Source organism: Brachyistius frenatus, unplaced genomic scaffold, assembly GCF_029030835.1.
Source record: "Brachyistius frenatus isolate BFR_SWC_R1_liver_20210118 unplaced genomic scaffold, ASM2903083v1 Contig_2, whole genome shotgun sequence".
NCBI lineage: Eukaryota > Metazoa > Chordata > Actinopteri > Embiotocidae > Brachyistius > Brachyistius frenatus.
In genome coordinates this window covers 1,455,916-1,469,040 of record NW_027210601.1, presented here as the reverse complement: position 1 = coordinate 1,469,040, position 13,125 = coordinate 1,455,916, and the positions used below count along the sequence as shown (strand labels likewise).

Sequence of the window (13,125 nt, the reverse complement as noted above, 5' to 3'; positions counted from 1 at the left end):
TGTTACTACGAGTACAACAAGCATTTGGACCAGTTTTTGGTTTTTTTTCTTTCACCAGACTGGATGTGAGCAGTTTTTAATGGGGGAAATGATGATTGTGCTAATACCTTCATTGATTTTTTTTTTTTTTTTTTGGGGGGGGGGGGCTCTCAGCTGATCAATCTCTCTCAGCAAACGATCCAGCAGCTGGCCCTGGGAGGGGGTGCAGGACGGTGCACTTGGGCTTCACTGTCTGATCCAATGTGTGTGTGTGTGTGTGTGTGTGTGTGTGTGTGTGTGTGTGTGTGTGTGTGTGTGTGTGTGTGTGTGTGTGTGTGTGTGTGTGAGCCGAGTTCATGTCCACCCCCCCACAATTCTTTCCCTCTCTTGATGCCCACCCTTCCACCGCCGCCTCCACCTCTGAGACCAGGGGCAGCTTGGCTACGCTGGTAATCCCTCAATGAATGTGGGTCAGTGAGTGGGGCTTTGCCTTCGTCACTCAGCAAGAGGACAGACAGCGAGGTCGTGACCCCGGCCATCCCGCGCACGCACGCACGCACGCACGCACGCACGCACGCACGCACGCACGCACGCACGCACGCACGCACGCACGCACGCACGCACGCACGCACGCACGCACGCACGCACGCACGTATGAAGACAAAGACGTGAAAAAGATCCACACACAGGCATGAATGGATGAGCAACCGCACACAGGCTAAACCTGCACAGATGAAAACAAGTGGGATCAACTTGATGAACAAGTGTGAAGACAGAAAATCAACAGGTAAAAGTTTTGATAATCAATAAATCTATATTTTAATTACATTTTTTTAAGTAAAAAGGCCATTGGTCCACCCATTTCTGCATCTCAAAATGGACGACTGATTGAACTTCTGAATATGTCGCCTTAGGCTCTGGAAACTTCAGATCTTCATTTCTCAACATTTTACTTACAGTCCTAAAAGTATATTCAAAGACATGGTCAATAACAGGTAAGACAAGCTTGAAAACTCAAGATTTTAGAGATTAACGTTCTACTGGTTTCTTGAAATTGCTCACTAATGTGCGGATTTGCCTCTTCTCTCTGTATATCATTGCAAAATTGATATGTTTAGGTTTTAGACTGTTGGCTGGACAAAAAAACAACCTTTAAACTCATTACAGCCATTTTTGACATTTGTGAGATGAAATGATTACTAAAAACATTAAAAATAAATGTTGTTAGTAGCAAGAATAAAAAAAAATAGACCACAAAATTTAGATATTTTTTTTTCATTTTTTTTTTTCATAGTGATATGGGTAAGCGCACTTGTAAATAAAGTTTGTCACTAGAGCCTGCAAATTCTGAGAAAATGCCAGCTATTAAAGAAGCAGATGCAGTGCCAGACAGAAGCAATAACAGTGACACAGTGACTTGCTCACAACTCAAATACACAGCTGAGACAATCCAAATGGAAGAGAAATTCATTAGAGATAGTGAAAGTTGGAGCAGATGCGAGATGGATAGACATCCTGATAAGATAAAGAAACAAACAGAGGTTTTATGTAGTTATAGGCTTAACTCTATCGGTTACACACATGCACACACCAAAATATCAAAGAGTCCTAATTAAGCTGCACCGCATTCAAACTAATTATCCTCCACATCATTAACATTCTCCATCGCGAGCTTGGTACTTTATCTGAGAGAGAGCAGGCAATCATGAAATATTCATGATTTATTAATCCGACTACAGAAAAACAAACAATGGCAACCTGGGGAGTGTGACACCCTCTCCTGCCAAACACCAAGGTAGCAACATGACTGTGTTTGCTATTCACTCTGCACTCCAAATCTCCGACAGGAGTCCACTATCAGGCACCGCCGCCACGCTGACATTCAGGTGAATGCTGCTATTCTCACTCATAATAGTGTTTTACTGAGATACGGAGGGGAGGAAGTGTTGTCGGTTTTTCTTCACTTGGCCCAGATCAGCTACTGTCTATCAGTCTGTGGCGTCGAGTCAACAATATGTCAACAACCGCTTCGTCATAAAATAAAACGAGGGGAAATGGAAATGTGGCGGGGAGCCATACAGAGCCAAATCACATCACTGTTTCCATGTTATTCAAAGAGAGAGCGGGTGGAAGGAGGAGGAGGGGAAAAGTAAAAAGATCCAAAGTAAAAGGGAGGGATGGTAAAGCAGAGAGAATAGAGGGGGGGGAGCGCTCTCCACTTTTCTCCCTCTCAGCCGATCACGCTTCCGAGATGATTTTCTCAAGTGCTGGGAAATTTCTGCTGATAACACAGTTGTGAAAATGAAAATGCCACAGTGCTTGGTTGATGTTACTGCCATTGACTCCTAATGGGAAAAATATCCCACTACATGCGCAATTTTTTGGACTCTGTTTCTTTTCATCCCCAACTCCTGCTACCCCACTCCAACATGCACCGTGCATTATTATCACTCCATCTCACACCCACTTTCTCTTCTTCTCCCTCCTCTTCATCTTCCACACGCTTTCCACAAACTCAGACTCATCCTCTGCATCTTCTCTTGACATTCTCATTCTCTAAATCTCTCCCTCTACTCCACTTCACTGCCCTCCCTTTCTCTTTCTCAGTTTTCAAGTCCCATGGGTGACCTTGAGCGGCAGCTGCCAGTGAAGTAGCTAAAGTACAAAGTCAATATGAGTCAACAAAGCTGGTTAAGTATTAAATGGGGGGGATGATGACGCTGCTGTTGGCCAGAGAAAGGCTTAACAAAGAGCAAAAAAACAAAAAAAGGAATATGTGCAGTCAGACTTTAATGGAGCACTCAGCAAAAAATGACTTGTGATGTTACATGAGACTGTACTTCTCTGACTTCTGTAGGATAATCTGCTTGCCAGTGCCATAGGGAGTATGCTTACAGTGCTTACATAGTTGATTCGGTGCTGGCCTACTTACTGTATTTGAAATAAGCGAGCTATTGTATGGAGATAAAAGCACAAGTGTAGCCCACTCTTTAGCCCTCTGGATGTGACATAATAGACAGGAAAAATCCATAACTGAAATGGTTCATAACTGAAACAAGAAGTAAAAGAGAACAAAAATGGACTTCCCATTTAAAAGGAACCAATGCTTGTTTCTGCATAACTGAAATAACAACGAAACAAGAAAAATATCAAAGTTCCATTTAGAAGTATTGCGGTTAAAGAAGTTTAGTCACCAAAAGTCATTGCATTACCGCAAAATTCCACCCAACATGACATTTTTCAATTGTAGAGTCCCTAATAGCCTTTCACTGTCCTCTCCCAGGATTATTGTCAGCAGCCCTGAAAACTCAGGGGATAATGTAGCAGTGAATGGGCCCTTTCATCAGCGCTTGGCCATGGAAGTGGACCAGAGTGACTCCAATTGAAAGCTAGTGCAGCTAAGAAAATCAATTGAATAAATGTGTGGAGCGTGGTGCATTTGTGTGTGTGTGTGTGTGTGTGTGTGTGTGTGTGTGTGTGTGTGTGTGTGTGTGTGTGTGTGTGTGTGTGTGTGTGTGTGTGTGTGTGTGTGTGGGTCGAAGGCAGTTTAGGTACCTATATACTGGCTTCCAGTCTGCCCTCCTGCTCCATTCCTTTGTAGAGCAACATTCCTCTGTAAGGCAGCCTGGTCAAAGGTCAGGAGGCAGAGATGAGCCTGGATACAGCACCAACCATGGCAACTCCTGTGTGTGTTTGTTTGCAGTCAGTGGGTGGATTGTACACTGATTGCAAAAAACTAAGCCATTAGTCTGCGTTTTATAACATCCCTTCCTGTCTGCATCCAAAGTATGCATCAAGCCATACATCCAGGTACATACATGTACTGTGCAGCTTCTCGGTCTGCCTTGGCAGTGCTCCCTCCTCAACCACTAACATCTGCTCTGACTGCATTCCTGAGTCTGCACCACAGCATCCCCGCCAGGCATCAACTGTCCGCCAGCAGCCTCTGGAAAGGGAGCACCAGGGAACACCAACGGCCTGGCTGCTTATTCTGTAGATCCATTTACCTGAGAGCACGACTTCAGGGCTTTTGCAAAAGTATGGGATGGCACCCAAAGAGCTTTAAACTAGATTAAAAGGAAGCCATCAGTCTGATTAAATGTAAACTGGTTGCTAAATCATAACCGGATCAAATGCTTTCAATGTATTGGTCACGCTTTGTTGCCAAAAAGCCAAAGTAGGCGACCAATCTGAGCAAAATGGATTGGAAAGAGTCAAATCTGGTTCACAAAGAAGTGTAAAGTCACTGAGATGTACCAACAAAAAGCAAAGTGCATGCTAAACACTGTAAAAGTGTAAAAAATAACGTGGATTTACTGAGTTTTAGTAGGGACAAAAATCAAATACAGCATTGATGCAGGAAATGAAATAACTAACAGGAAGCAGTATCAATCAAAATAACTCAACTGTGACACACACTACGATGGAAAGAGTGGGCAGGGAAGGTTCCTCATTCCCTGAAACCCTGCCATCAGCTGGATCAATCATCTGATTGTGGTAGCGAGATGTTCCAGAGACAAAAAGCTACCTTTTGGGGAAAACAAGGCCTGATCCTTTGGGAAACAGAGCCATGAACAGAGCAGAGGTGGGCTGTCCAGAGACGACTGGAATGTCAGATAATGGATGGCATATCTCTCCAGGTGACACCACGCCAAAGGCATCCCAGGAGATGGAGAGGGAGAGAATGAGTGTGTGTGTTGGAAGCAGAAGGGAAAAAGGATGATGAATGGATAGACAAGTGCATGCTTGTGAAGTTTTGTTAGCTCTCTTTTTTTTTTTTTTTTTTTTCATTTCCAGTTAGTCTGTGAAGAGCTGGAGATTCTTGAGTTCATTTCAAGTTCAAAGAAAGTCACATCAACCTCTCAGCCCAACATGTGTTTGGTTTAAAAAAAAAAAAAAAAAATAAAAAATTAAAAAGTCCCTCTTGTTTTTCCCCGCAGCTGTTTTTCCCCGCAGCTATTTTCTCTCCTCTCTCCGTCTTTCTGATTGATTAATTGAATGGATGGAAATCTGTGTGTTAACTTTCCACATGTTGCCCATCTGTCCTTTCCTTTAACCCTGACCCCAGGTACAAGCGCGCGCGCGCGCGCACACACACACACACACACACACACACACACACACACACACGGAACAATGACGACAAGTGCTGTTATCACATGCCCCGAGCTTATCCAGGCTTCACTTCGCTACCTCCCACAGATTGATACACATACGAAGCCAATGTCACTCACAAACAAGTGAACCTGACAGCAAAGTTCACTACGTAATCCAGCTATTTGAACCTGATACAACGGCGCCCTCAATATCAAAACATACCGCACATTCAAGTACAGCTGTTGATCCCAAGGGGGAATCGGTAATTACCACCTTGACAAAACTGAAACCTCCAAAATTAGAGGTAATCAACTGTCCCTGGGAGCTGAATGGATACGATGACACTAACTCCTGGAAATTAAAGTAGTAATTAACACATTATGACTGATTTATTTGCCCTAAATCGCTTCATAATTCAATCACATGTGTTACACACCACAGCCTGCAAAACCCTACACCGCATTCACCTTCTAGTGCACGGAGTAGCGTTTTGTCATGAGAAGGTCACTGTAACACTGATTCCAATTTCAGAGCAAAAACTCTCATGGTCGACTTTCACTTCATTTTCAAGTGCAGGGTGAAAATCAAACGTGTCCGTGCATATCCTTGTAAAAGGCTGCAGTGCAGGGGATGTCCAGGGAGCAAACAGTCTGGCAAGAGATCTTTTAACTTCATGCGTGAGAAGCTGCGAGGAGGGGGAATCCAGGCATGTTGTGAGACATAAAAGGGCTTAAAAATTATTACCTGTACTTGGGGGGGTCATCAGGTTTACAATCCCTGACAGTTAATAGCAATCTATTTAGATTTGTTAGATCTCTTGGTTTCATTTGTAAATCTAGATTAGAAATTCAAGCTTAAAAGGGTGATAACATTTATTAAACAGGCAAAAAGGGAAGTAAACTTGTACTGAACTGATGTATATGACTGATCAATACCTTTCAGTTCGGAAGGGTATAGTGTAAGAGAATTTGAATGGCCCCATATACGGACGCACTTAAGTAAATGCACTCTGACTGATGCGCGCCCGGTGCGCCGTTTGGATGAGGATGACAGCTTTTTGCGCACGGGCTTCGTGCGTAAAAGTCTAAGAACAATATTAAGAGAATAACTTCATGAACCGCTTCATCAGCTCAAACTTACTTGTCATATTCTGCGTTGTCCTTGTCACAGCGTGCGTCCTTGTGCTTCTGCCAGTCTTTGCCGTGCTTGCAGGTGGTGAGCAGCACCACATCCTCTGCGTTGTGGACGTGATATAAGGCATTCCTGGTGTCCGAGCCGATACCGGTCAGGTAGCGCTTCCCCTTGAACACCAGCATGTATTTTCTAAAAGGCGGAATGGAGTTGTACTTGAGGAAGCCCCTCTCTCCACCGGTCCTCGGGTGCTCCTTGGAGAAGAGGGGGATGGACACGTCGAATATGGGCCTGAAGTTCTCGGTACTGATACTGGCTTTGGCCAACATGGCCTGGCCAATGTCAAAACCCAAGTCTTCCGTGTAGTCCGGCCACGTCCCCGAGTACAAATTAAATATGAGGTGGTTCCTGCCGTCGTTCCACAGAGGCAGGTTCTGGACCTTGGTTTTCAGGTTGTGGACGTATTGCGGGGACAGCTGGTCCCGGTCCAGAGTGTCCAGACTTAGGACGAACAGACACGCCTGTCCAGGGTCTGAGGTGTAAAACCTGGACCCCTCGATGGTCGATAAAATATTCTGATAACTCTCTGAGATCTTCTCCCCCTTCTGCTGGGGGTAAACATAAACTTTGAATCCGTTCTTTTGACACTGAGAGAAGTCGAAGCATGAATCCATGCGACACCGCTTGCCTTTGTAAACACTCGTGTTGACGTCCCTCTTCTGCCTCGGAGATATGTGCAGGTTGTACTCTTCCGTGTCCGTCTGATCCCAGGGAAGGAAAGGGTGTAAAGGGTCCGAGAAGTGAGGCCAGGGCTGGTCGGGCCGGTACCCATTTCTGCTGCGGTCATGCCGGCTCCTGCTCGCCGCTGGAAGTTGAACCCCTCCGAGATAAAAGAGAAGCACTAGACACGCGCCGGCGGAGAGCAGGATCAGGTAGCGTTTTTTGGCCTGCATGTGTCCTGGGAACAGGGGCGAGTTGTTCAGGAATAAGAAATGTAAAGTGGCCCGAAGTTAGGCTCTCACCAACCCCGGCTACACCGCTCCATCCTCCGGCAGCCTCCAAGGATCCCCAGCCCCCCTTCTGAGTATTCGGTTCCCAAATCCAGCAATTGATCCAGTGCATGTGGGCGATTTTTAAAAGTATTGTCCCTTTCTCCCTCTTCTGTAGAGTTTCACCATATCGCACAACGCCTACAGCGGGGCTTCGGTGAACCTACAAAGATCAGTGCTGCCCGGACCGGGACACAATCATATGCTGCGACTATCTTCCTCTGCACTTCGTCTCACCCTCATTCAGGCTGCCTGTATAGGGCTATTCAAATGGAAAACTGTCCGACAGCCGCCTGGGAACTCTTTCTTCCCGTAGAAACAGCGGCAGGGGTCCCCGAGGCTCTCCCAGACGTAAAGGTACACACCGGTTTGGATGTTAAACTCAGTAACACGTTGACCGGGCAGAGTGAAAAACCCGTCGGTGTGGCCACCGCGCTCGTATCCCAATGCCTCGGGGGTGAATTCGTCCTATTCTCCCTCCTTTATCACTCCATGGTCCCGTGTGAAGAGAAGGAAAAAAAAACAAAAAAACCGGGGGACGCGTCTTGGCGCAGGGGCAGCTCAGTGGTACAACTGTAACCTGACGAATCCCTGCATTTCTGTTCTTATTTATTACAAGCTCCCCTCATACCCTCAAACGCGCTGATATAAAATTTAAAAAAAAGCACATCGGCGGAGAGCCACGGAGCAGCCGAAGTTATCCGGTCGACACGAAGGTAACAAACGGTAACCTCCGACTGGGGGAAATAGCGGAGAAAATGTTTCAAAAAAAAGACGGGTTTCCTTGATCCTAGTGTCCAATTACCGAGTGCTCAGTTGTTCCGATTGTTAGTCGGTAACATTCCAATCCCGACACGACGGCAGCTGACGTGACGTCCCATCGAGGAGCACCGACGCCGCTGATTGGTCCGTGAATGGGAACGGAAGAGGCGGGACTTCGGGGAATGCACCCATTCATAACCAGAGTCCTCCGTCTGTGCAAATTATCTCATTGTAAACCTATGGAAGTTGATTGGAGATCAGCCAGAGAGCAAAGCAGCCTCTGTTAAAGAGATTGACGCCGGGAAGTTGTGTACTGACAGCACTCAGGCTGAGTGGGTTACTGATTTCACAGACACATGTTTGCACTGTGTTGCAGGATCAAAGAGTTTAGTTCTCTCTTTTGGTTCCCCATTGTATTTATGGACATTGTATGTGCCTTTGTGGTTGCTTTTATTTCATATATATATATATATATCTACTTCTCTCGTGATCTATTTCATTGCATGATAATTAGCTTGTTTTAAATGCTCCATAAAGCATAGTCTGGTCAATAATTGTTGTTTTTACATAAATGTTCTGGGTTAACTTGACATGACTTTTTCTGGATGACTTAGAGCTGATATTCATTTTGCCTTTAACCTAAATGTGTCCACCTTTGATCTTGTAGATATTAATATTGCAGCAAAGGATGAAGCAACAACCCCCCAGACATCTATAAAAAAAAAAAAAAGGCACAGGATATGTTTCATATTCAGCACATACTGCGGGTTGTATATTAAGATAGATGCACATATTTCCTTCTTTCTTTCTTTCTTTCTTTCTTTCTTTCTTTCTTTCTTTCTTTCTTTCTTTCTTTCTTTCTTTCTTTCTTTCTTTCTTTCTTTCTTTCTTTCTCTCTCATTTAAATTTCAAATTATATGTTCTTTGTATTTTCCTTTATTTTATCAACCCATTAAAAGCCCAGTAAAAAATATGTTCATATAGGCTCACAGGTTGCACCATACAGTATGACTTTTTTTTTCTTTCATATTTGTGGTAATTTATTTCCTTTATTGAACGTCTGTAGAGTCTGACGGGAAACAAAGCGAGTGAGGTGTGTGTGCGCGTGTGTGTGTGGTGTGTGGTTTGTATGTGGTGTGTGTGTGTGTGTGTGTGTGTGTGTTGTGTGGTGTGGTGTGGTGTGTGGCGTGGTGTGGTGTGTGTTTTATGTGTGTGTGTGTGTGTGTGTGTGTGTGTGTGTGTGTGTGTGTGTGTGTGTGTGTGTGTGTGTGTGTGTGTGTGTGTATATGACAAAGGTCTACAGCTGAAAACAAACCAGGGATGTTGCAGTTACATAGTGTTCTGTTTCAACCACCAGGACACCACATTCAAGTTCATTTATTTATTTATTTTCATAAACACTGGCTCTACTAATTTGATGTATTGGTCTGTTGTCTGAAGAGTTTTAACGGAAACAGAAGATGGCTAACCCTCAGTCTCGACAGTGCAAAGAAAAGCAAAAGCCACTGAAGTAAAATAAGCCCTGTGTGATTTGCTTGTAACATGTCGCAACACTGATATCACCCAGGACTCAACATCAGCCCAAATGAATGATCTCATTGTTAGCGTGCACCAAGACTTTTAATGACAATAAGTTGTCGGAATTCAACTTAAGGCTAAAGTTTTCTTGCGTCCACTAACAAACCAAAGTGACACAGCAGAGGCGACCCGCTTGACAAGGAAATTAATAGCAGAGGAATGGCTCTCGCTGAGTGTCACCATGCCTCATAAGCCCGCATAATCCTCCCTACTGCCATTTGGTGGCACAACACTTGGGCTGGGTGAAGAGGCCATCCTCATTTTTTATCGGCCAATTAGCTCAGAAGAGGGGGACTAATTAGCAGGGCTGGCTGGGAGACAGGCCAGGATCCTGCGGTTGGCCAGCGCTCATCGTCAAAATATGCTGGTGATGAAGAGGCCTGGGTGCTGTTCCAGAGGGCGGCTCCTGTCTTCGTGGTTGTCCTGCCTAATCCAATGTTAAACAGGCCATAAAGGAAGATTTTGCTAAGCGCATAAAGGAAAATATTGGACTCCTGCAAGAGCTTCTTCTTACAGGAATCTCTGCACTTAAGAAGCCACACAACTCCTTGCACTACTTCTCTTGCCTTTGTTTATGCCCGGGGGAATTTTCGCTTAATTGCTTGCAACTCTAATGGGAATAATGTCTGGTTGCTAAATGACACTTGAAACCAGGATTGTGTTAACCAAAGATGTTGTAATTTGAGTAGTGTTCTCTTCATAAAATATGTGTGTCCTCTAAATGCATTGTGTGTTCATAATTTAGCATTTCTCTAAATTGCAGGTGAGACGAAGAGATTGAGTAGGTTGAGCAAAGACTGCTGTGTTAACTGCCCACCATCAAAGGCACCATATGCCCCCAGTTTATCCCCTGTATCCCGACTGTTTTGGAACATTTTGTGGCTGTGTGGTCTCGACATGATGGCGATGAAGACTGGGACTCATTCCAGTGAGCTTCGCCTTTCTCCGCTCCTTCCTTGTGTATACTTCTAATATTCCCACCACAGAAAAATTCCCATCTTCTCTTTGGGCTCTCTCTTTCCTTTCAGGACTGTATTAGGTCGGAGATATGAGGAAAGCCTAGCCAGGTGTGAAACCTTAAAGGCAGCGGAGCTTTTTAACCTGCCAAACCGAATTTGTTTTTTTTAGAATAGAGAATAACATCTTTATGCTGTTGATTCCCTTTTTTGCTCAAATGAAATGCTGATGTCAGCATCGTCAAAAACAGGAAACTGAATCGTGGGGGAAGTGACAGTGACTTTTTAATGCAAGGAGAAAGGGCTGACATTCCCAAGTGCTACATCATTTATTTCTTGTAAAGCTTTTAAAGACTGGCTGGATGGTACACATCAGCATATTGTGCACAGGTTATTGATTACATGCTACATTACTTTTTTTTGGCATCTGCAATATTAAAGTTAAACATTTTTGAAAAGTATTTTCCAGTGCATGTATCATGTATTTTAATAACATTTGTTAACAAGGCAAGCATCTGAGAAGAATGCTTAAACATTCGTCAAACCCTTTAAATGAAAAATTGAAGGTAATAAAAAAAAAAAGGCGCTAACTGTGGTTACCTTTTGTGCAACAATAATAGGTTATTTTTTTATGTCTTATATGGTCACACTCACCCCTTCTGTTCCTAAGTTATGGCATAGCGTTCACTAGAATGGGACTGACATGTGGTAAAAGTGGCCTTTGACCACCAAAATGTAATTAGTTCATTCTTGGGTCCAATTGAATGTTTGTGCCAAATTTGAAGAAATTCACTCAAGGCGTTCTTGAGATATTGGGTTCATGAAAATGGGAAGCTTGTATGTACAGAAAAAATGGAAACATAATGCCCCGGCTTGTGAAGGCAGAAGAATAGTTTCTGAGCCCTCTTTTAATTAAAAAAGGGCAAACATGTGCCATCCTTTATTTTTGCTTGAATTTGCAAACATATTCATCCAGTTCATAAAATGTCTTTTTATCTGTTAGGTTTAAAAAAAAAAAAAAAGTGGTTTCAGCATTATGCGCTGTATTGAGGGGTATCAGAAAATTCTAGAAAAAAAGCCTTTTAGTTTAGACATCATGGGACACTTGATTTGTATATTTGGTACATGGATGAATGACGCTTGGCAACTTCTACGCTTTGTTGACCTGCATAGCCAGTTGAATTAAATGATAAGCTCATAAGCAGTCTTATCAAATAACAATAATTTCACTTGTTTTAAGTCCTGGCTGAAAAAACAGGCAGAAGAAGAAGTTGGTCAAGCAAAGACCCGGATTACCGGCGGACTGACTGAGACTCTTCTGGCACTGATAAACTGCGTCTCAGTGACGGCAGGCAGCCATGATAAAGACTTGCAAATTCAGGTCACGGTAAACAAATACCCACGGCTGGAAGGTAATCTTTGGGTTCAGGGAGTTCCAGGCGAGAGGAAGACAAAACAGCCTTTGAGAGTCTTCAGGCTGCTGCTGATCAGTTGCTGATAAACTCCCTTCAGGATGATGTAACAAGCTGGGCTCCTGCAACGACAAAGGGCGTGTGTGTGTGTGTGTGTGTGTGTGTGTGTGTGTGTGTGTGTGTGTGTGTGTGTGTGTGTGTGTGTGTGTGTGTGTGTGTGTGTGTGTGTGTGTGTGTGTGTGTGTGTGTGTGTGAGTGTGTATACAAAGATGTGCACAGGCACTAATGCCCCAAAATACTGTATCTCAGGGATGTGGTGTGTGTTTGGATCCATGCACCTGGCTTGTGTATGCACTTGAGACTGGATTTTGCTGCGTGGATGTGGAGCGAGTAACGAGTTTACTTTTAAAGGCTTGTGAAGTCCCTCCTAAAACCTGAGAATAGAGTTCCGCTGATGTAGTGTGTAATCTTGCCTGCATGGTCTCACAGGGAGTGCGCTCTTCCAGTCCAACAATGCTGCTTTTATTTGGAGGATTCAGAAAATAACTCAAAGGTTTTCAGGTATTTATATTCCATCTTGTCACCTGTGTTACTATTTCCCAGTGCTTATCCTTGCAAACTTTGGGAGGGTAAAAGTAGAGAGATAGTAATATAAACATTTTGTAATGAAATGCTGTTGAAAACATCGGCTGGGCTGCTTCACCTGAGGCAATAAATGAATTCCATGTAGTTATCTGCTCTCATCGCTGACAAAAACAAACGGCGCAATGACAAACAAGCCAGAAGTTTAGCTAAAAGAGCAATGTGACTGATGTAGCTCTGGCAAGTGAGTGGGAGTCAATGTGGACTTGGACTTTGTGTTCTCAGACTGCCAGCCTCATGGACTGCTTCAGGCTACTGAATGCTAAATGGTGTAGCCTTGGCTATCCTTTCAAAGTGCTGCTCACTCCATGTGTGGGATGCCTAGTGATCTCCTTATTCTTTATTTATTTAAAGTGACCTTTCGACTCCCGAGCCGAGATTGCTTTGGGCAAACTGAGCTGAGTTTAAATGTTCGGGGGTGTGGGAGGGAGGCCATCGTTTGTTGCCAGGGCCCTGAGCAAACTGCGCTGAAACTCAACAGTTTTAACCCCAGAATTCTTCTGGGAAGCGCCGGCTGGC

General features: G+C 44.1%; 1 protein-coding gene across 1 annotated transcript in view; it reads right to left on the bottom strand.

The window, feature by feature from the left end:
* The window catches only part of ext1b (exostosin glycosyltransferase 1b), a 124,074-nt gene extending 115,979 nt beyond the window's left edge, over positions 1-8,095 (bottom strand). The window contains exon 1 of the mRNA XM_069692311.1: positions 6,217-8,095. Coding sequence (XP_069548412.1) covers positions 6,217-7,160 — 944 coding nt within the window. The 5' untranslated portion in view covers positions 7,161-8,095. The remainder of the gene's footprint in view (positions 1-6,216) is intronic.
* Between the last annotated feature and the right edge of the window lie 5,030 nt (positions 8,096-13,125).